The 21,737-nt window shown below is 40.1% G+C and overlaps 1 protein-coding gene across 8 annotated transcripts in view; it reads left to right on the top strand.

Moving 5' to 3' along the window:
• Positions 1 to 20,652, top strand: part of szt2 (SZT2 subunit of KICSTOR complex) — a 137,923-nt gene extending 117,271 nt beyond the window's left edge. For 6 of the 8 annotated variants that reach the window (XM_072390189.1, XM_072390192.1, XM_072390195.1 and 3 more), the window contains 12 exons: positions 12 to 214; positions 588 to 684; positions 1,447 to 1,527; positions 2,534 to 2,608; positions 8,512 to 8,577; positions 11,995 to 12,208; positions 12,482 to 12,659; positions 12,754 to 12,876; positions 15,752 to 16,268; positions 18,234 to 18,344; positions 18,807 to 18,875; positions 18,965 to 20,652. In XM_072390189.1, the coding sequence (XP_072246290.1) occupies positions 12 to 214; positions 588 to 684; positions 1,447 to 1,527; positions 2,534 to 2,608; positions 8,512 to 8,577; positions 11,995 to 12,208; positions 12,482 to 12,659; positions 12,754 to 12,876; positions 15,752 to 16,268; positions 18,234 to 18,344; positions 18,807 to 18,875; positions 18,965 to 19,108 (1,878 nt within the window). In that variant the 3' untranslated portion in view covers positions 19,109 to 20,652. The remainder of the gene's footprint in view (positions 1 to 11; positions 215 to 587; positions 685 to 1,446; positions 1,528 to 2,533; positions 2,609 to 8,511; positions 8,578 to 11,994; positions 12,209 to 12,481; positions 12,660 to 12,753; positions 12,877 to 15,751; positions 16,269 to 18,233; positions 18,345 to 18,806; positions 18,876 to 18,964) is intronic. The other 2 variants (XM_072390193.1, XM_072390196.1) reach the window with 2 other exon arrangements.
• Positions 20,653 to 21,737: the final 1,085 nt, after the last annotated feature.

Here is a 21,737-nt window from a genome sequence, read left to right on the forward strand (position 1 = left end):
GTGTGTGCCAGAAAAGGCATTGCTCCAGCGACTCCACAGCTTCAGGCCGAGACCGGAGCTACAGCACTGACTCGGCTGATATGCTTCCCAGCCGACTGAAGGAAGAACCTTGGCTGCTTGAGATTTCCAGCAACTTCCTTCAGCAGTACGTCCAGTACCTGCAGAGCATGGGCTTCATTTTGGTTCAGGTCCGGCCTCAATCTCCAGCCCGCAGGTGTGTGATAGCAAGTGTTTTGTATTCTTTTGACTTTAGTTGCTTATAGCTGACATTGTCTTTATGTTTTTTTCAATGCTGCAATGCCCTCCCACAAAGCAGTTAAACAGCATCACAGTGTTTTTCTCCACTGGTCATCATCTTTTTTTCTACACCAAACACACCTCCAACCAGTGCTGCCCTATGTTTAATGTAACCAAAAGCAGCTGGCTGTCTTGTCTGCCCGTCACTCCCAAAGCTCAAACTGTTTAACTGTTTTAAATATGTCTTATGCGTGAGCTACATTCTAGTGGTGGTCTGTTTGTCCTTTCTGGTTGAACTTTATCCACACTGACCTCTCTCCTCCACACACCCATCCCACCACCTCTTACAGCATTGCCCGGGCCCGAGCAGCAATGTTGAACTCTATGTCAATGGAAGGAAGGATGTCCTTTTCTTATGTAAAGCAGAAGAGTGAGGACAGCCCAAAGGTTAGTTTTCATCCTTTCTCCAAATCCACGCACACACACATACATACACGTATAGTTAGTTGTGTGTTCAGGGGAGTACACCCTCTGTCAATTCTACAGAACTCGAAAAAATTCAAACTTGTCAGGCTCTTACCAGGTCTTAAAATGAGGTAAATACACTGCCATAGGAGCTCATGACATATGATACCATGTCATTATTTAATTAAGGCTAAATAAGCTCAAATGCAAAATCAAGTGAAAAGCAAGTACACCTTAAGGCTTAATAGCTCGTAAAACCACCTTTTAGTGGAAGTGACTTGACTTAATTGACTTGACTTTGTCAGACTCTCACAGTCTTTTTGACTTTACAGTACAGCTTCAGTTCATTGAGGTTTGCCTCAATGAAGGTTTTGAGGTTTTGTTTTTGCATCTCAAGCCACAGCATTTCAATTTGATTTAGGTCTGGACTTTTACTGGACCACTGCAAACCCTTCATTTTCTTTGACTGGGAAATTTACCTCATGTGTGTATATATATATGCACACGTTTATACATATGGATGTGTGTTTTTTTTCTTAGTTTTTTGTTGTTGAGTGTTTTTACTAAAGAGAGTATTTAATAGTATCAATAACATCCCATTGCTACTCACAGAAGTGGTCTGGGTCAGTTTCACCATGAAATATTATATTAGTGGTAAATTAAACAATGATTCTGCCTCAAAAGACTTCATATCAAATTAATTCTGGTGGTGATTTTAAGATTTTTTTCAAATTTGTTTTACAGACTGCAGCAACTGGTGCCATGGCATATCACCTACAGAGAGCGCTGCCAGGAGGGATTGTGTTGATGGAACTGGCTTTCCAGGTGAGATTTACATCATGAGGGGCACTCCGGACCACTATGATCTCCAACTTATTTAGTTGTTTTCTGTATCACATCGGATACGAATATCAGAGGATATCAGTGCCAATAAGGTGAACCTTTTTAGACTTGATAACACATTTTATACAAAAAATGAAATGTCTAAATGTAGATAGCCGTATTCTTTGATAGTGGAATGTGACTTTAAATTCTCGCAAGATGAGTTTAAATAAGAGTTACAAATATTGCTTCATCTGACGGTAACTAACAGAACATTTATTGAAATAGAACATGACTCTTTTGCAATATTTTGTGGATATGTTGCGACAAACCATCAGCTCAGCAGCTGTAAACACAAAGTCCATCTGAGGCTGTTGTGAATGGATATACTAGATAAGAAATTAAAAATTCAGAAGATGCAAGAATTATTATAGTTCATCCAAAAAAAGTGCATCCCATAGCTGGATATAAATCGCTGCTGGAATGGTCACAAAAAATGTACTCTGAAGCAGAGATATCCTGACTTTTAGCTTGTAGGATCTGGCTAGCTGCAAAAGCACAAAATACTTTTATAATAGATCTGTCATAATACTCCCCCTCAGATGAACACTTTCACCCTTTAGGTGCCTCTACTTAGATTAAAACCAAATTTCCTTTTACACTTTGCAGAACAAAAAACATGACTAAAGTGTCACTAAATCACTAAAATAATTCTCTCAAAATCTACTATAGAGCCATAGAAGTCATAATACAAAGGATACAAAGGATTTCAGAGACTTAGGCAGGTGAAATAAAGCTGAATAACAAATGTTTAGCTTTGCTTTTTGTTTAGCACAGCAACTTGTTTTTGTATGTGTGGCTTCATCATTTTAAGTTTCCCGTTGTCTGATTTTTGTTTCCTAATTTGTCCCATCATTCAAAGTATTTCCCCCCCATTGATTGGTCTAACAGAGTGAAGGAATGTTTTTAAGAAACCTGGTGTTGTCCATGTGCCCTCTCCTTCTGACAGGGGTGTTACTTTTGTGTGAAGCAGTATGCGCTGGAGTGTTCCCGCATTCCAATGGGACAGACTGTCAACTCCCAGGTAAATGCATGATATTAATCTGCACTACTGTATGAAAGGTGTGTCCACTTTTATGGGTTTCTCCTGAGTATGAACAAGACAACTGAGCACAAAAAAAGAAAAGCAAATACAAAATGGTATGAAAGTGTTGCTTTCAGTTTGTGAGGGCAGGGATGACGATCTTTTTTTATAAACCAGTGGAGTCCAATAAGGTCTATGTACTCGGAAGGGTTGTGGTTGAGGTTTTGGTGTTATGCATGTTGTTGAGGGTTTTTTGGGGACGTTTGCTGGTTAAGCTTTTGGAACTCTTGAAGGTGGTTCCAGTGGTCAGTAAAGTGGAATAGGGCTCTGTTTCAACCTCAGAGCTTAACGAGACAGTTGAGTTGAACAAAATGGCTTTGCGTTCTCCGAGTAATCTTTAATCTTGTTATGTAAACTGTAGGAAAAAATCCTAAAAGTGTTTGTAAATTTGCTTTGAGAGCCATGGTGTAAAAAGTCCCATTTTGCAATTAATACTTCAGGCACTTCAGAAATACTTTTAAGAGTGTGATTGAATTTTAAAAACAATTGAAAATAAAGGCAGAAACAAGCAGAAGAAGTTGGTCAGACCAGTGGGAAAAGATGAACCGCTGTTAGTGCTGTAAGACTGTTAGTGAAGTAATCGCCTCTGTTTTGCTGCTCATTGCTTTATTCTGTGTTATTTAGCTTTAGTTGTTGCAGTCAGATATAATTGCAATGGAACGTTTTTGCTTTCTACATATTTGGTGGCAGGTAGTCTTTGCTGTAGAAGTCCGTATGGAGAATAGCATGTTGTCTCTTAACTTATCTTTCAGTGATGTTTCAACAGCTCTGTGTCATGTCTCGATCCAAAATAGTTTCCGCCAGTGAAAGTGTGACACTTTGTCGTGAAATAAGAAAGCGATAAATAAATGTTTCAACCCCAGATCACAACAGTGCATGGAAAGGCTTTTTACATAGCTGTATTGTTTGGTGTCTTTGAAGCCATTTTCACACATGTATTGCTGACCTGAAATGTCATGGCATTATTTGCATGGGCTGCATATGAGGAGGTAAGTTGTGATATCATACAAACTGCACATTGTTTGTACTTTGTCCTGTTAGTTCCCAAAAATACAGTCCTGAAATGATATGAATGCCCATTTGTGATTAGAGCCAGAAGGTGTCCAGAGGATTCACGACCAGCAAGTGGGAGGATGGTTTTTGCTGCTTCCTTCTCCTTTCTAAATATCTGTATATTTATGTCTGTAATTTCAAGTCTTTTGTCCTTATTTTTCAGGATGTTCAAATACATGTAGTAATGATTTCAATGAACACAGTCATTGTTTCACATTAAGTCAGCATGCAGTCACAAACAGTTTTGCATTATGTCGTGCTTTGTGTGCACTCCACTTGGGTTTCCTCTACTGCCAGTTTCCAGATTAAGAACGTTGTATTGTACAGGTTTAATTAGCAATATTTTATATTGGCTGCGGTTCATGTGTGAAAATGGCTTCAATAAGTGCTTTCCTCAAGAGCACGGAAAAATAACAGTGGATAGTATGATGAGGTGAAACCTACAGACTGCTGGATTGCATGATGAGGCAGCTGACAGAGATGTCCTTATTTCAAGGGTTCGTCTGCTGCTGACTGGGTTAGAAGCTGGTCATCTGTCGGCTGTGATCCTACAGCATGTAATGGTCCGCCCTTTCTGCGCAGATTCAGCATAGCAGGCAAAAAGGACTAACGATCTGCTTTATCAGAGTAACGGCTTCGTGTGTCTGTGGAACAGTAGATAAATTGAGAGCACAGAAGCCACAATGGATAGACTTAAGCTATTGTTGACCGTGGCTGCATTCACACAAAATCAAGCCATCTGCTTTAGAATGTAGCTTATTTCTTTTATACACTGCTTGGTTGTTGTAGAATGCAGTCCTTGAATCATATCTGTCTTGTTCGACCACCACTGTTCTCTCTATCTCTCCCATCCAGCCAAAATACTGTCTTCAGTGTTGTTTGATTTCAAGAGAAACAAATAACCAGATCTGAAGAAAGAAGACAAAAACGAGCAAAAGCCTAAAATAGGTACCCAGGTCACTGCATCAATTTGTATATGTTTATGTTACATGTGGCCAACACCAAAGAGGAATTTATTAAATGATGTGTGCTACATGTGTGCAAAGATCAGCATGCATGCATTTAGGTCTATCACATAAGCAAAAGTGGGAGCACTAAAGTGTAAAAATGCTAAAGTTACAAGTTAAGTCAGTTTTATTTGTATAGCTCATGTCATACACTTGATATGCTTAAAAACAAATCAAAGCAAGAAGAAGTGTATTCATAAAAACAGAAATAAACATATAAGACTACGTACAAAATTAGAGAATAGAATGAAAATATTAAAGTTAATTACTAGGGATGCACTGATATCGGGTGTACTCGTACTCAGCATTCATTAAAGTGTTCCGATACGACAGAACCGCTTCCAGTGTGACAGGAGCTTCATTTTCCTGCCATGTTTGCGCTAACATGTTCCGGTCAAGTGGGGGGCAGGAACATACCACGACGTGGCGTAAGCCACCTGAAAAAGACGGAGCATGTCAGCCACGTGGAAATATTTCGAAGTGAGGGATGGTGACAAAACTAAAGCGGTCTACAATTTATGCTCAGCAAAGCTGTCAAGAGGAGGGACTAAATCAAGAATCTAAATCTAAAATCTAAAACAATATGTTGCACTAAGAGTAGTTTTACATTTCTAAAAAGCACAAAGTGCAGTTGTATTTGGGTTATATTGGGTTATTTGGGTTAATATGCCTAAAGAAAAGAAGAATTATTTAATTGTAAGAACTGTAATGTCTTTGATTAGTACTCATATCGGTACTTGGTATCGGCAAGTACTAAAAGGAAAGTACTTGTACTTGTACTCGGTTTAAAAAAATGTGGCATTGGTGCATCCCTATTAATTACACACTGTTCGCCTAACTGAAAGCTAGTGAGAAAAGATGTATTTTCACTCTGCATTTGAGCCGAGACAGTTGAAGCAGACCCGAGTTCTTGTGGTAAAGTTCAAAGGAGGGGGATATAGAGTTTGAAGGCATCATGAGCCATTTTAGAATACTGTCTCTGTATGGTGAAGAGACCCTTACTCGGTGATTTAAAGGGTCTACCTGGGGTGAATTCAATGAGCATTTCGACAACATAGGAAAGTCTTTTCAGACAGTGATAGGAGAGATCTGACGTCACATATGTTATATGTCATATCATGAAAGCTCCACTATGACCATTTCTGTTGACAGACCAATGACCTTCCTGGCATTGGGGCACCATCTTAGTACAAGGTGCCCCACCTTTCTCCAGACACTCGCTGAATTCCACCTTTACTAATCCTCCACACTGATAAACTGCAGTGTCTTCTATATGTTCCTTTCTTCACGGGTGAAGGTCGGCTCAGCTCTTTGTTGAGGACCTCTGGAAAGGTCTCCTGCTATGACTACTGCATTATCTGTGAGAGGCGTCACACACTACTTCTTTTACAGCTGGAACAAAGGCAGTGGCCACTAGCTGACGTTAACTTTGTTAGCTGTTAACCGTTTAAATGTTTAGAGTTAAACTATTCTCAGAATCAAAGCAAGACAAAGAATTTGCCATTGGAACCATGATTTGAGAACACGATAAGAATATGCAGCTAAATCTAAACATGGCAGGCTGTAGGATTTGGCTGAGTGGTGGAAGGAGGAGGAGTGACTCGAGGCATCACCTGGTGCTTGATTTTTATTTCATTCACCAGTAAAGTGACAAAGGTACATTGTAGGGGAAGAAATAACAAATATATATATACGATAACTATTTACAAAAGTCTTCAAAATGAACCAACTAGACCTTAACGTTACATGACCAACACCAGGCCCTTATAGGGCTCTGTCTCTGCCGCCTTTCCAGGCCCACGCTAGACGGATCCCTTGCAAGGATCTTCTGCTCCAGGCTAAATATGAGAAACCCCTCCTGCAAGACAAAGCAACATTAATCGGCAGTCATTCATACAACTAAAGCACATTTATGCACAAAATATTCACATAAATATATAATCCTTAATAAATTGTTATGGCAGTGAAATATTCAGATTCCCTACATTGCTAAATCCTCCAAAAAAGTATTCTTGCTTCGCACTAGAAACACGCCTATGTAGTGTCTTACTCTTGGTACATCCCGTCCTCCGTGTACATGTTGTAATCCAGATATTTAGACAAATGGCTTTAAATTACTCAGTCATTGTTATGTTTGTTGCACATGGATATGGCCAGTCATAACACACAACAGATAGTCAGTTGAAATGACTAAGCTGCTATTCATATTTAGCATGTCCTGCTAATTCTAATGCTCTGCCAACCATAGTATTTGAAGGAGAGTACAATACTAGAAATACAACACAACATAACCCATACAATTCAATAAGCCGGCCAGATGGGAAAATATAATAGAACTGTATCGTTTTAGCTGTGTGTGCAACCTACACCGGGACACAGACCTCTTTTCTGCGCATTAGTTTGAGCAAGCACTTAGCATAAACACTCAGGAGTTAACATGGTTTCAGTGAGGATGTACTGACGCGTTACAGTTGGACAAGCACAGATTTACATTATTGGACAAATGATGGCTAGGTGTTGCTCATTCACTGCCATTACTTAATGAAAAGACAGATGGAACAATTTATACTTTTAGTAAAACACTAATGCCATTTTCTTTTAATTGTAGTGTTAGAAGTGGTAGAATGCATAAGCATAAAGATGCCAAATTAAAATGACCAGACAACTGTGTCACCAATGTGGCTGGTCTTATCAATTGTTACAGAATTGATATGTACGAAATATGGATTCAAAAAGGGACAACAGGTTAATGGGTCATGAGCACCCGAGTGCGTGAAGACTTGCCTGCATGATCTGTTCCTGCAAGCAAGTTACTGCAGTACATGTTTCTGAATACTTTAATTCTGGCTGTGCTAGAAAGATGTGGAAATACAAGTTTTCTGCCATAGATGCATATGGTGCTTTATAGGCACAGAGAACTCAGAGTGCCCATGCAGATCTCTTCTACCAGTGAATATGGACACATGGAAAGAGGGAGATCCAGATCTGAGAAATAACGCTGTTTTTTCCATCATCAGGACATCTAGATGTTCTGCCATTGTTTACCTAGGGAGGAAATGGCAACAGAATGCACTGTACAAAGAAATGAAGCCAGCAGAGGTAATGCTTTGGATAATTCTCTGCTGGGTGACCTTGACGCTGGACACTCATGTTGGTGATACTTTGATGCTTGCAATCTACTGAAACTTTGCTTCAGACCAGGGCAGTGGGCCCATTCAGAATAGAACTATATGCTGCCATACTACAAACATGTTCCGGGATTGTTTGAGGAACACGACAAGGAGATTGAAGTTTGGACCGGCCTAAATTCTCAGTCCAATCAAGCAATTATGTATCATGCCAGAATATTGCCAAATCAATTGAGGCCTGGAGGTCCCTCTTGTTAAGGCAACGGTCATAGGACACCTTGCTGATGGTTTGGGAACCGACATTACACCTTCAGTGTGTAGTCCTGTCACCTATTCCTCAACAGGAGAGACCTACACAGTATTTGGCAGGTGGTTTTAACGTTGTTGCTGATTGGTTGTATACAACTGTAAAGATGACTGCTGCTCACTGTATCTATTATATTGATTTGTAAAGTCAACTGTGTCAAATATTTCCCACAGTGAAATGATAAAGTATTCCAGTCTACAACAAATTCTTTTTTTTTCTGTTATTGACTTTTGGACTGAGAAAACAGATTATTTAAAATTTTTCTTGAGTACCTTCAGTCTTCCTTTCCATCCATATTTATGTATCTCTGTGTCTGCCCAGTCCCACCTCATGTCATCTCTTCATCAGGGCAACCTCCTCACCAAACTTCGTTGCAAGCCGTTTCCAGATGCCACACCAGTATCTGACTGTGCGGTATGTCCCTGCCATTCTCAAGGGAGGGGTGTCTCACTACAATCAGGCCTCACCCCTCCTTGCCAAGCTGCTTGCTGCCATCAGTCTTGATCTCTTCCTTTCAAAATCTACTTGTCTGTCTTTTTATTTCTTTGGGAATGAATGGGTACCTGTTAAATGAAGTCTACTGCTATTGCTGTTGGAGCTACAGTAACTCCAACATACAAGCGGACTATAAGCAAGCCCACTAAGCTGAATGTAGGGTTTTAAAGTCCTGGTACTGGTAACAAAAAAAAAGTCAAATTCAGGTCTGTGCCAAGCTCCTCTGTGATTTTTCTATTCCTTCTTGACTTTCAACAGGCTGTTGTCTCCGTGCTTGTTGGTTTGGCCTTTGTGGGTGTCTTAGCTAAGTGTCTGTGCATCTGTCTGCCCTTTCTGTGGGAATCTTAGTGTACATTTCTTTTACAATTTTTATTAAGTTGGAGGGTGATTGGTGTTTTAGGGGGAAGGGACCATGTCTACCTCTACGAATAGTTCCTATAAATCCTCAGGTATAAAATATTATCCTTCAGTTAACATTGGGCTTATCAACTGCTGCTGCTGTGCTTGCTATAGACAAATATGTTGTCCAACTGGTTCAAATCATGTTTAAATTCTCTAACAATTTTTGTTTTAACTAGTAAATTGGAATGTTGTTGTCCCTCTTCTTTTAGCTGCTCCCCTTTTATGAAGATTAAACATGGGATTGTCTGAATTTACTGGATTTTTACATACAGTACAATGGATGGATGGATTAAAAACCATTCATGATGAGTTTTTTAATATGTGGTAATGCAAAAGGTATCCTAGATGCCTGGCTTAAACTTTGTAAGCAGCATATGGGCTTCTTCTTTTACATTTGACAGCATAAATGTTATTTAGTGGCATCTTTAATATCCGGTATCTGCAACTCATTTAGAATCTTGACACCTTAAATCCAAGAGTAATGCTTAACTTGGAATTCAAGTCATTGTACTAGCAGTGTATACATACAATACAAAGATTAACATTTGCTTTCCACCTAAGGTATACTGTGCTTACATGTGTAAAGTGTAAAATAAATATTTTACAAATGTTTCCTGTCTACTTTTCCAGCACAGAAAGTCTGAACTTTTAAATTCATGTTCACAAATGAAACTGAAGTTTATACGCTTGTATTTGAATGTCAATATTTGTTTTCGTTGAAAGAAAAAGAGGTTACAAGAATATAGTATTGTGAGTATTTGTTCACAGATGCAAAACTGCATGTAAAACTTGGTGCTCAAAGTATATTATGTCAAAATGGAATATGCCAACTAATCTGCATGGAGGATTTTGTTAATATCCATCCCACAAGTACGGGCTCAGGAGGAAGAGCAGTCGCCCACCAATCGGAAGGTCGGTGGTTCGACTCTGACTTCCCCAGGCTACGTGTCGAAGCGTCCTTGGGCAAGACACTGAACCCCACGTTGCCTCCCAGTGTATCACTGGGGTATGAATGTGTGTATGAAAAAAAAAGAAAGAAAAAGCACGTAGTTAAGTTAAGTATCTTAAGACGTGCTGTATGAATGTGTGTGAGTGGTCAGAGACCACTAGACTAGAAAAGCGCTATACAAGTACAAGTCCATTTACAAGCTAACATGTACGCCTGTGAAACCACAGCTAGGGAACAAGTGTCACATTTTAACTTGTATAACTGACAATTGGGGATCTAGCTGAAGTTGATTTTGATCTTGATAGCTAAATAGTAAAGCTGAAAAATTACTAGTTAACTAGTGAGGTCCAAATGTTTGCTAGCTACAGTAATAGAACTAATATTTAACAGTTAAGTCACACATTGTCTTCCTTGTGAAGTAGTTTGGTTCAAAAAGAGCAACTAGTTTATAAATCTCTGTGTGAGCCTTGTAAATGTACAGCCATGCACATGAATTTGTTGTTAAAGAGGCCACAAAGGTGCCATCAAAAGCCCATAAAAACGTCAAGTACAGGGAAGTAGTATGGTGCACAGCTGGAAACCAAAGTCATGAAAGGTATCTCAGCCCGTTTGAGCTCTGGGGCAGTTTCAGCCCCGGGAATGTGCACAGCAAAAGTCAAGCACATCATTCTAAAGTTCTCAAAGCTCTTTAGTACATGCACCGACGTCCATCTTAAAAATCGACTTCACTTTGGGACATTCATCTATTGTAGATAACTGAACTCTGATTGGAAAGTTTGATTTGTAGTCATCGTTCAATCAGTTTTGAGGTTTAAAGACGTCACACACTGCATATTAACTCTGAGCGCTGAGTTTTACAGGTTTTTCTACAGCTTAACTATGAAGAAATGCTCACAAAGAGCTTATATTCTTTGCAAATGTAAAGTTGGATTTCTCAAGCAGATTTATTTGTAAGGTTATCTTTATTTACAACTACGAACTCTGGAATCATTTGTGAATATTAATTTACGTGTTCAAACTTGTTACCTTGTACCTAATTACAGCCTTTCCTGTCATGACTTTTTTTTATCTTGTATGATTTTAATGGATACAGCCTTTCTCCTTAATGTAGTCTTCAATGTCATGCTGAGTTCAGTTGAAAGGACACAAGCTGCAGTTCTACAACTTAAAAAAGCCGTTCACTCTTTTCAAAACTCTGTTGAATCACCTTGAGGAGGAACTATACATTATAGCCCTGCCATTGTAACTGCTACAAGCTACAAGTTAATGTTCATATTTGTCATTACTCTGTCCAAACAATATTCCTCCTCACTCTTTTCTGGGTTGTGAGGGTAGTAAGGAAAGTATTGTTCCCTTTCAGCAAGTGTTAAGACAGAACATGTTGTGGAAAGGTTTCTTACACTTGCACATAAATGAGTGTTCTGTTGCCAGAGAGAACACTGCAGTCTTTTGTCTCTTATTGTTCTGATTTATCCTCTGTGCTCCAAGTAAGTGGTCCAGATGAAAGTAAATGTAGGAGCAGCTCTTATTGCGTCGCTATGATCCTGCATCATCTTACTGCAGCCCTTTTCATTTGTAAGTGATGCTTTTGCCACACTCCTTTTGATGTTGGATTTGAACACATTTGTACTATTTAATCTGGTTGATCTTAAAGTTTAAAGGGCTGCTGCCAAGAAACTAATGGGAGTTCAACAGCAACATGGCCTTAAGATGCACTGTACAAAGCAGTCGATATTTGGAACACCTTTAAAAGCACTTTTTTTTTTCTTCAAATGTCAACAGGTTTGTTTGTTTGTTTGTTGATGGGTGATTATACTGATAGCTACTCTGTTTCACTAGTTTTCTGGAGAGATCCATGTAATGAACATGGCCTGGCTTGATTATGGAGTAGGAATGCTTCATGCTGCTGGGAGCATACTGTCAATGTTGGTGTGACCTTTTTTGCCTTTTTACTGGTAATGATTGTGTCAACCCCTGTGTTGTAGCTCTCCATGCTCTTCACTGAGGAGTGTGATAAGGTGCGGGACCTGATGCATGTTCACTCCTTCAGCTATGACTTCCACCTGCGAGTGGTTCACCAATACTTGGTTGGCTGCCATATGACACTTCGCCAAGGCTACCAGCTCACTGACTTCCTGGATGACTTCATCTCCCACCATCCAGATATTCCCAAATTCGGCCGCAATCATGTCTTTCAAGGTGACTTTGGTGTTTGGTTTAAGTAGTACCTGAACAGGTGCTATGGACATCTAAAACTGTAAATAATAGGTTTGCCTTGGCTAAAGCAAATAGTTTTCCTGACAGCTACATCTGAATACTATGTAATTATTGACAGTAGGTGAGAGTTGAAGCTTACCAGGAGAACATACAGAAAAATATTTGCATTATGTTTTTTGTATTAAGGATTGTAAGGCTCTGCTTGGAGCTCATCTATGATTATCTCTGAGAGTTTCTGATCCTTTCTTAAATCAGGAAGCTTTTCCATCTCCACGGGCATGATAACGGCTCACCAGCTCTACAACTACATCACTGATCATGCCAGCACCTATGGCATGAAGCCACTCCGCATGTCCAAGGCCGCGGTCTCTACTGACAACAAGAAAGGGATGCCGGACCTCCACGAGTATGCGTTGGTGGCTCTGTGGAACAGGTGCAGTTCCAACCCATCAACCCTTGAACAAATCTACTCTCCTGCACAAGATGCTTCACTTCCCTTTCTTTCCTTTTTTCTGCTTTACGTGTAGTTCGGGCTCTTACAGGGATCTGGAGGGCCTTCACCACCACGATGATTTTGATGTGTCCCTTGTGGTGTGCCATAATGCAGCTCCATTTGAGGAGCAGTCAGATGGAGAGAGACATTTGCTGAGGTAAGAATTAATGAGAACAGATGAAAGAAGACATCATATTGTCAATGATAAATTACTGTTGAAAGCAGGTCACAGTGCAGTCACAGTGCAGCCACAACAGTGTAAGCCTCCTCATTTGTTAGAAATTTATTATGAGACAGATTTAGCTTGAATAGTTATGAACACATCAGTGGGAGTTCATTACTTAATTTACTGATTTGCTATTGACAGAAAAATTAGGTTTTTGTATCAGCTCTTCTCTAACTAATTTAGTCTAAAGTTGGGACACTGCGTAAAAAGTTAATAAAAACAGAGACTTGCAGATTTCATAAACCATTATTTTATTCACAATAGAACACTTATCAAACGTTGAAAGTGAAACATTTTTCTATTTTATGAAAAATATTACTTCATCTTACTTCATTTGAAAGAAAAAAAAAGTTGGGACAGGTCCATGTTTGCCACTGTGTAGCATCCCCTCTTCTTTTAACAACATCTTAAACATCTGAAGCTGAGGAGAGCAGCTCCTGGACCTTTTGGAGAGGACTGTCAACCCACTGTTGACAGCATGGAATTCTAGCTGCTCAACAGTTTTTTTCAGCATATTTAGAGTTTCATGATGTGTCAGTACTCTCTGGTGCGTGTTTTCGCCAGTTAAAGGTCTAGACTTCAGGCAAGTTAGTCCAGAACCAGGACTCTTCTACTACAAAGCCAGGCTATTGTAATAGATACAGAATACAGTTTGGCATTGTCTTGCTGAAATATGCAAAGCCTTTCCTGAAAAAGACATCAACTGTATGGGAGCATATGTTACTCTGAAACTTTTATACATCAGTCACCATTGATGGTGACTTTCTAAATGTGTAAGTTGCCAGTTCCATAGTCATTAATGCACCCCCTTGACATCAGAACCACAGGTTTTTTAACCAAGCTCTGACAACAAGCCAGATGGTTCATGATGTGTGCATGTTTTCCAAAACCTTTATTTTTTCCATTTTAGATCAGCTTTGGCCCAGATTCTTTGTATAATAGAGCTTTAACCTACATTTGTGGATGACACGGTGGACTGTGTTCACAGACAGTTTTTCTTGAGCCCGTGTAATGATTTCCAGGACAGAATCACGTCTCTCTTTAATTCAGTGCTTCCTGGGGGCCCGAAGATCACTGGCATCCAATACTGATTTTTGTTTGTGCATATTGCACACAGAAATGTCTCCAGATCCTCTGAATCTTGTCATGATATTATGTAATGTAGGTGATGAAATAGTCAAAGTCTTGAAGAATTTGCCATTTAACAAAATTAGACACTTTCCTCCATGTATTTATTTTTTTTAACCTTTTGTTAACTCGCTTTTTTAAGATGTGTTCATCCATTCATTTTTTATCTTCCTCTCATCTGAAATCGGCTCATGGAGGCAACAGATCCAGATCCCTCTCCTCAGCAACACACTCCTCTGCCTCCTGGGTTATCCCAAGGTGTTTCTAAGCCAAAAGACTATATAATCCTTTCAGCTGGGTTCTTGGCCTACCAAAGGGTCTCTTCCCAGTTGGACGTGCCCAAAATACCTCCAAAGGGACGCGACTGGGAGAAATCCCGACCACATGCCCAAACAATCCTCATCTGTCACTTTCAACATGTAATATTTTTTTTGTGTTATTGTGTGTAAAATATTAAGTTTGTGGGATTTGCAAATCAGCAAATTCTGTTACGCAGTGTCCTAATCTCTCTTGGATTTGGGATTGTAGATATATTTGAGTTTCAACCATTATGGCTGCTTCAATCACATTAACAATAAAAACCCAGAGATGTATCTACTGTAGGTCCTTTTGGCCACTTGTGACAAATCTCTAGACTAGAGAAAAAGTCTAATGCATTGCATTTTGTAACAGCATGCTGGTGTCGTGCCAAGGTAGTTATCCCTCATAGGAAGTGTATTCCCTATATGTGGGACCTTGCACTCTCTCAGTAGAGCTGGATCTACATTGCTTTGTCATTGTCTTGACGGTATGTATAAGCAGTTCTAGATTTGCGAAGGGCTTTCCTAAATGTTATTAAACTCTCTTTCCAGAATAAGTGATTCTTCTAAATTAGTGAAATACCACTGTCTCTCCAGCTTTCTTGAAGTTTGCTTTAAAGCATGCAGCTTTGAATTAAACCAAGGAGCCAGTCTCCTCTGACTGATTACCTTCTTTTTCAGTGGGCCAACATTGTCCAGTGTGGTATGCATTGAAGCTCTAGCTTAGTCACCAAGATAGTCAACTTGTGTTGCAGTAAAGTTCAGGTAGCTACCTTCTGTCGTAAACTCAAAGGTTATTTAAAAAGTGGTAAGGGTTATAAGACATAGGGTATAAAACAGGATTAGGAGGAAATGGTGTTAATTGTCCGGAACAAGATGAAGAGAGAGATATGATGAAGAGAGTGAGAATGTCTGTACATTTTTGAGAAAAAAACAATTTAATCTTATATACACTTAAAGTTAATAACTCGGCTGTAATTTTAAGCATCTACATGAATATTAAAGTCACCCACTACAATAACTTTATCTGTACTCAGCACTAACTGGGATAAAAATTCAGACAGAAACTCAGAATAAGGGCCAGGTGGACGATACACAACAACAACCAATAAGGTTGTTTTTTTCATGCAAGGAATTCAAAAGGGTTGTAAATAATCTCAGGTTTAGGACAGAGTAGTAATCCTGCTGCAGCCAGGTTTCTGTTAGACAGAATAAATCTATATGATGATCATCAATCATCATTTACTAACAGAGACAAGGGCAAGAGAGCTCTACTGTGTTACTTTTCATCATATTACAAATGTATCTCTAAGAATCCAATGTCAGGAAAAATAACCTGCTATACGTACTTTCAAATCCTGATAAACCTTTATGTGTAGGTTGCAGTTCTACGTAATTATGACCAGTCAGAGGGAGCTCTTCCCCCGCCTCACTGCTGACATGCGGCGCTTTAAGAAGCTTCCTCAGATATACCGGGATCCGAATGAGCTGGGTAGTCGGGTAGCTCAAGATCGAACAGAAGTTACTGGACCCAGTGGGGATGACCAGGACCTTTGGGAGGAAACTTCATCTGAGGCTGCAGCCACCTCAGCCTCTAGTGATGGCAGTGAGTTTTATCCTCTGGCAAGGGGTAGACCAGAAGCTCAGGGGCTGCTCTACGCCTCCCCTTTGTTCCCCCTGCTGAACAATGAGGTGGCTTCAGCCCGCAAACAGATCCAGACCAGCGTGGAGCAGGCCATGGGTCACTGCCGCAGGGATAACCTGTGGAGAAGGCTGTTCCATGGAGAGCATGTGGCTCTGGATAAACTAAAACTGGCCAAGCTGTCATTTATCGAACTGGAGGAACTGCTGGAGGCTGTGCACAGCCGTTCAGTGGGTGAAATCGACCCACAGCTGGTAAGATTCTACCTTGATTAGACTTTAGTGGTCAAAATGTGAGCCTGAATGGGTTTTTTAAATGACCATTCCAGTTTACAAGCCCTCAAGGTTCCTGTACTTATGAGACTCATTAGCTGTTTTGCAAATCATATACTCCTTTTTGACCAAAGTGATTCCGGTGCTGGTTTATGCCTGGTGCTAAAGCCGGTTATAAGCCTGTTCGAGCTAAGAACTATTGGTTTTTCACAGCTAGAGAGCCACCACAGAGGCAAGTCATTATGTCATCTTAAAGATCTCTTCCAACAGATGTTTGCCTTCCCTTACCGTTTCCTGACTTTTGTAGATGCAGACATCCATGCATTTTCTATGTCCACTTAATCCAATGTAGGGTTGGGGGGCAGCTGTCATTGGGTGACAGGCGGGGTACACCCTGCAAAGGTCGCCAGTCCATCCCAGGGCCACCCCTAGGGTAACCTAACATGCCTGTTTTTGGACAGTGGGAGGAAGCCAGAGTACCCAACTCATAAACAGGGAGAACTCCACACAGCAGCCGGGATTCCGGCACCAGGAACCTTCTTCTCTGAGGCGATGGTGCTAACCACCCCGCTGCAGTGCAGACACTTTATCCTAATAAGAATAACAACAGATCCCAGTGTTTGTCTCATTTTCCCTGCACACTGATGCCCTAATAAAAAAACACTTTTTTCTGAATGTAAGGCTGACTGGTGTTTCCAAATGCCGGATTTCTGAACAACAGTGCAAACAGGGTTTGTGTGCTTTCTTTTGAAAGGTCTCTATAAACAATAGGCAATGTTAATAATTGCCACTGACAACGCTGTTTAAAAATTCCGTTGCAATCAGCTGTTGTGAGTGATACTGAACATTGAGCAGTGTTCAGACGCAACTGGGGATATTAAAAGATTAAAGAGCAGGAAGATGAGAGGAACTTGTGTGTTTGCATTGCTTCTTTATTGTTTCTTCTGAACTAAGCAGAATAAATGCTGGCTCTGGATTTTTCAACTGGTCTGGTTGGTCTCCAAAACCCTGTTCTTAGCTTCCGACATCAGCGATTCTTTGCTCTGGCCCAGCAAGGAGTTGGTGGCCAGCACGGCACTGTTTCCTCTAGGCTGGAGCCAGTGGTTTGGCAGTGAAAACAGAACTAAAGTTAGACTGTGGCTCCAAACCAGCACTGAAACAGCTTAGGTGGAAAAATCGAGCACCGTGTCAACAGTCACATAACTTAAGTCTCAAGTCTTGTCTGTAGCCAAGACTAGCTGAAACAACGCTAAAGTTAAATGAATCTGAACAAGCTGTTCCAAGTTAAGTCTTAAGCATACTTACTCCTTGCTCTACATAATTGTTGGTTATTGAGCACTAAACACAACATTCAAACTTGGCCCCTCCAGAGTGAGACAGAATGCCCCTGGTGACTAAACAAAGCATTTATAGATATTTTCACAGTGGTTACATCCTGAATATAACAAAATAAGAAGAAACAATATAGATGCATGCAACATGTGGTGTCGCTGCAGTGAAGTACACCATTTAATTGAGCCAAACTGAGATCAGAGTTTCTGCCACTCATCTGGGTTGAAGGGGCAACAGTCTAAGCAGGGTTCCCTACTGCCACCAGTCACATCCTCTAGTTCTTTAGGAGGGAATTTAAAGTGTTTCCAAATCATATGACAGGTATAATCTCTCCTCCTAGTGCAATTTAGTTTATTGGTGCTAACACACATAAATGATGTTTGGTGATCTTTGGAGGTGAGGCTCTCATTGTTATTTCAGCCACCTATTATTGCAATGAGCAATTGAACATCAGGATCCAGATAACAGTGTCAACAGCACTGTGCTGGGGTTCTTCAGGACACTTTAATGAAAACTCCATTTTGTAATAAATTGGAATATTTTACTTTGAAAGAATGTTCTAGAAAAGCAGTGAAACACTGTGATGATTGACAGGATTGTGATGTGTTGCTGCAGGACTGTTTCCTTACCATGAGCCCAGCCTGGTACCAAAGTCTGATCAAAGTCCTGTTGAACCGCTTCCCTCAAAGCTGCAGACACTTTGATGACAATGGCATCCAATATCTGGTGAGAGGCTGGCCTTTTTCTTTTTTCTTTGAAGTAGAGGCTAAATATCAAATCACAGTGTGATTTGTAACTAGTGATAATCCATGAATAATAATAACACATGAATAATCCAATAAATAAATCACTTCTTTGTACTTGTGTTCATTAAATGCATGTTCAAATAAATTAGCTAATTACCGATGTAACTTTTTGATATAACTGTAACTTTTTATTGCATTTTAGAAAATGTTCCAACTTTTCTGGAGATGTCCGTGTCTTCCAGCAATAGGACAGTATATGTGGGATTGAGGCACAATAACAAACAGTGTGTGTCCTGTTCAGAGCCTCGCTGCATGCTGAGACAAAAAGACGTTAAAAAAGATGTTAATAAAAAAAAGATACACTGAAAGATTACTGTAAGAAAGTGGTAAACTTAAGTCTGAGTATATGTAGTTAAACTAAATATCTGTGATCTTTTTGAAGGCTGTTCTCAACCAGAAGTTCACCGACTGCTTTGTTTTGGTCTTCTTGGACAACCAAGCTGGGAAAACAGTGAGTTTTGATTCTAAACTGGCTTATTTCATTTTGTTAGTATACAAACTTCTTGGGAATGGTTCTTTACCATTTTCTTCCTGCCACAGAGTTTAAAAGTCGTGTTTCGGGAGCTGCTGCCCTCACAGCCACAGGCCAGTGGCAGTCCTCCTCCTCAGCTGACATCCATGTATCATCACCTGGAGTCTGTCATCAACACCGCCTGCTACAACCTCTGGACAGGACTGTTATAAACCTGTGCTAGACTTACCTCTCATGTACACAACTGGCAGAAGGAAACAGGAAGTGAGAACAAGAGAAAGCAAGGCACATGTTTTTCTACTTGGTTTATTTGAGGGAAATACTTGAAAACTATGCCACTCTTTGTGGTGCTCATGTGGTGAAGCTCATTTCTACCTTGCTGCAACAGAGCATCATCATACCGAAACTTAAAGCTTCTGTATTTATGCAACACCCTGAATGGACCTGACAGAAACACACTCCTGGAAAATCCAATTGTTAAGGAGAGGCAAGCAGGATGCCCTCTGCTGTTTTTCAATGAAAGCAAAGTTAGAGGCTCAGTTTTGTGTTACAACAGTCCCAGACTGCTTAATAATATTTCAACAAGCTTACTACCAGTTCTAGTAGTTTTGGAAATTATACTGTTTATGCTGTAAAGCATCAGAGGTTTAACTGATCATTCGTCACTCAGTTCTGTACAACCAGGCCATGAGTTCCCAAACTGCTATCCAGTTATTTTCTGTCACTGACTTAATATGCAGCAAGTGTAATCAAACCAAATGTCCACACACGTCACTAGTGCCGTAGTGAGAGCCATAGTTCTTCAGGTTGATGGAGATCTGTCTGAATAAAGCTACAAGAATCCTATGTTCTGACACACATTCACAACCTAAATATACAGGATTGTTTTGGTGAAAATGTTCTTCTTTTATTTCTCTAGCATCATCTGTGGCAGAGAAACATGCTGAAAATAGAAAAGCAATGATGCACACTTTGGTTACATAACTGTACAAGCCGCAGTAATATGCTGAAGTTGTCGCTGATCTTGTGCCTTCTGATAGGATTTTACTGTCTTCTCATGCTAAATCAGTGTTATAAGGTAGCTGAGAGGTCAGCGTGAAGAGTGTGAAGGTATCTATATGTTTTCAAATGTGTGAAACGCGCCATCCACTTGAACCCCACTGCCATATTTGGTTCCCTGAAGTGTCCTTAAAGCCTGTGAAGGGATACTGTTGTCATTATATCATCTCTGCACAGCGGATCTGTGGAGACAAATACCCAATGTGTTGTAATTAATGGGTGAGTCAGTATTTAAAAAAATAGATTTTTTTTTTTAAAAAGGGTAATAATAGCTTTGGTGTTTTGCATAATTCCATATGTTACTAGTGTTGAGTTTCCATAGAATGTGAAAGGTAATGAGTTTGACTTGTCATGCCACAGTTGAGAAGGGGAAACAACGCCAGCCATGAATGGGACTGTTATGTCATAGAAAGCCTGATTTTCACTGCAGTACCTTCATCCTATTCAGCAGCATTGGACTTCCTACACATTTTCATTAGAAGGAAACCAAACATGTTTAAAACAACATGTGGATCTGAGCCTGAGTGTTAAACACTGGATTTTCATCATGCAAAATGTCAACTGTAACAAGTTAGCCATGAACATTGTATCACTGTAATCTAAACACTGAACTAACTGTATGATGTATATTGTGTATATACAGAACTCTTGATACTGTATGTAAAATATTGATTAAAGCAGTCACACCAAGGTTAAATTGTTGAGAAAAGAAAGGACATTCTGCACACCAAATATACATTTGCTTTCTTCATCAGTCCAAAAGACTTCATTCCTAAACTAAGCAGGTCTCCTGATTTGTTCATCTGAAAACCTCTGACCTCATTCACTGATTTATTTGGTTGCTTGATCCTATTCATGGTCGCTACTTACCCCACCTGCCATCAGGCAAGAGGCGGCTGCACCATGGACAGGTCACTAATCTGTCACAGGACCAAAACCGAGTCGATTTAGGATCATCAATCAACCCAACATGCATGTTGTTGAACTGTGGCCAAAACTGTAGAAAAATGGAAACGCCACAGGAAAAGGTCCCAACAGAGGGAACCAGTGCTAACCACCCCTACAATGAATGGTGTGATCATATAAAAAAAGGTTTCCACTGATAACGACCCTTTAATGAAGGTTAAATGTGTGCCAATGTGGCTGGACGTTACAACAGACTCCTGAATGTCTTTTAGCAAAAAAGAAAAAAAAATTGGTTATGTTTAATCCCAAAAGCAGTTTTAAAGTTTACCTTTAAATGCCACTATTACTGTTTGTCATTTTGAACTGAGGAAACAGCTTCCTGAAAACACATTAAATCTTCCCACGTGGAGTTGTTACTAAATACTTTCATTTTCAATGCAAAGCAGTTGTTAGAAGAGCCCATGACTGCTGGTTGTTGGGACAAAGTGTCAGGAATCTGTGAAGTTTATGTTGAAAGGTTATAAGCTTGCATCACTGCTCCATCTAAACAGCACAGACTGTGGCACATCCAACATGGCTGTTGCCCCTGATCCTGGTAATGGAAGGACAAGAGAATGTTTTCTTAAAGTAAAGTAAAGCTCATGTCCATCCATCCAGCCATCATCTACCGCTTATCCGGGGGTCGGGTCGCGGGGGGCAGCAGCTTTAACAGAAATGTCCCACTTTGTTATTATGCTTACAAGATGTAAGAAATGTGGCAACTGATGTTATCAAGAAAAGCTGTGCGCTCCAACCTAAATCTCAGGTCTGAGAGAAAAAGGAATTCCTTCAACACTGTGTTCATGTTCTAAGAAGCTGCCTCAGAGGACTGCCCTC

The sequence above is a fragment of the Leuresthes tenuis genome, unplaced genomic scaffold, assembly GCF_036924035.1.
Source record: "Leuresthes tenuis unplaced genomic scaffold, fLeuTen1.0.hap1 SCAF_7, whole genome shotgun sequence".
In the NCBI taxonomy this organism is placed as follows: Eukaryota; Metazoa; Chordata; class Actinopteri; order Atheriniformes; family Atherinopsidae; genus Leuresthes; species Leuresthes tenuis.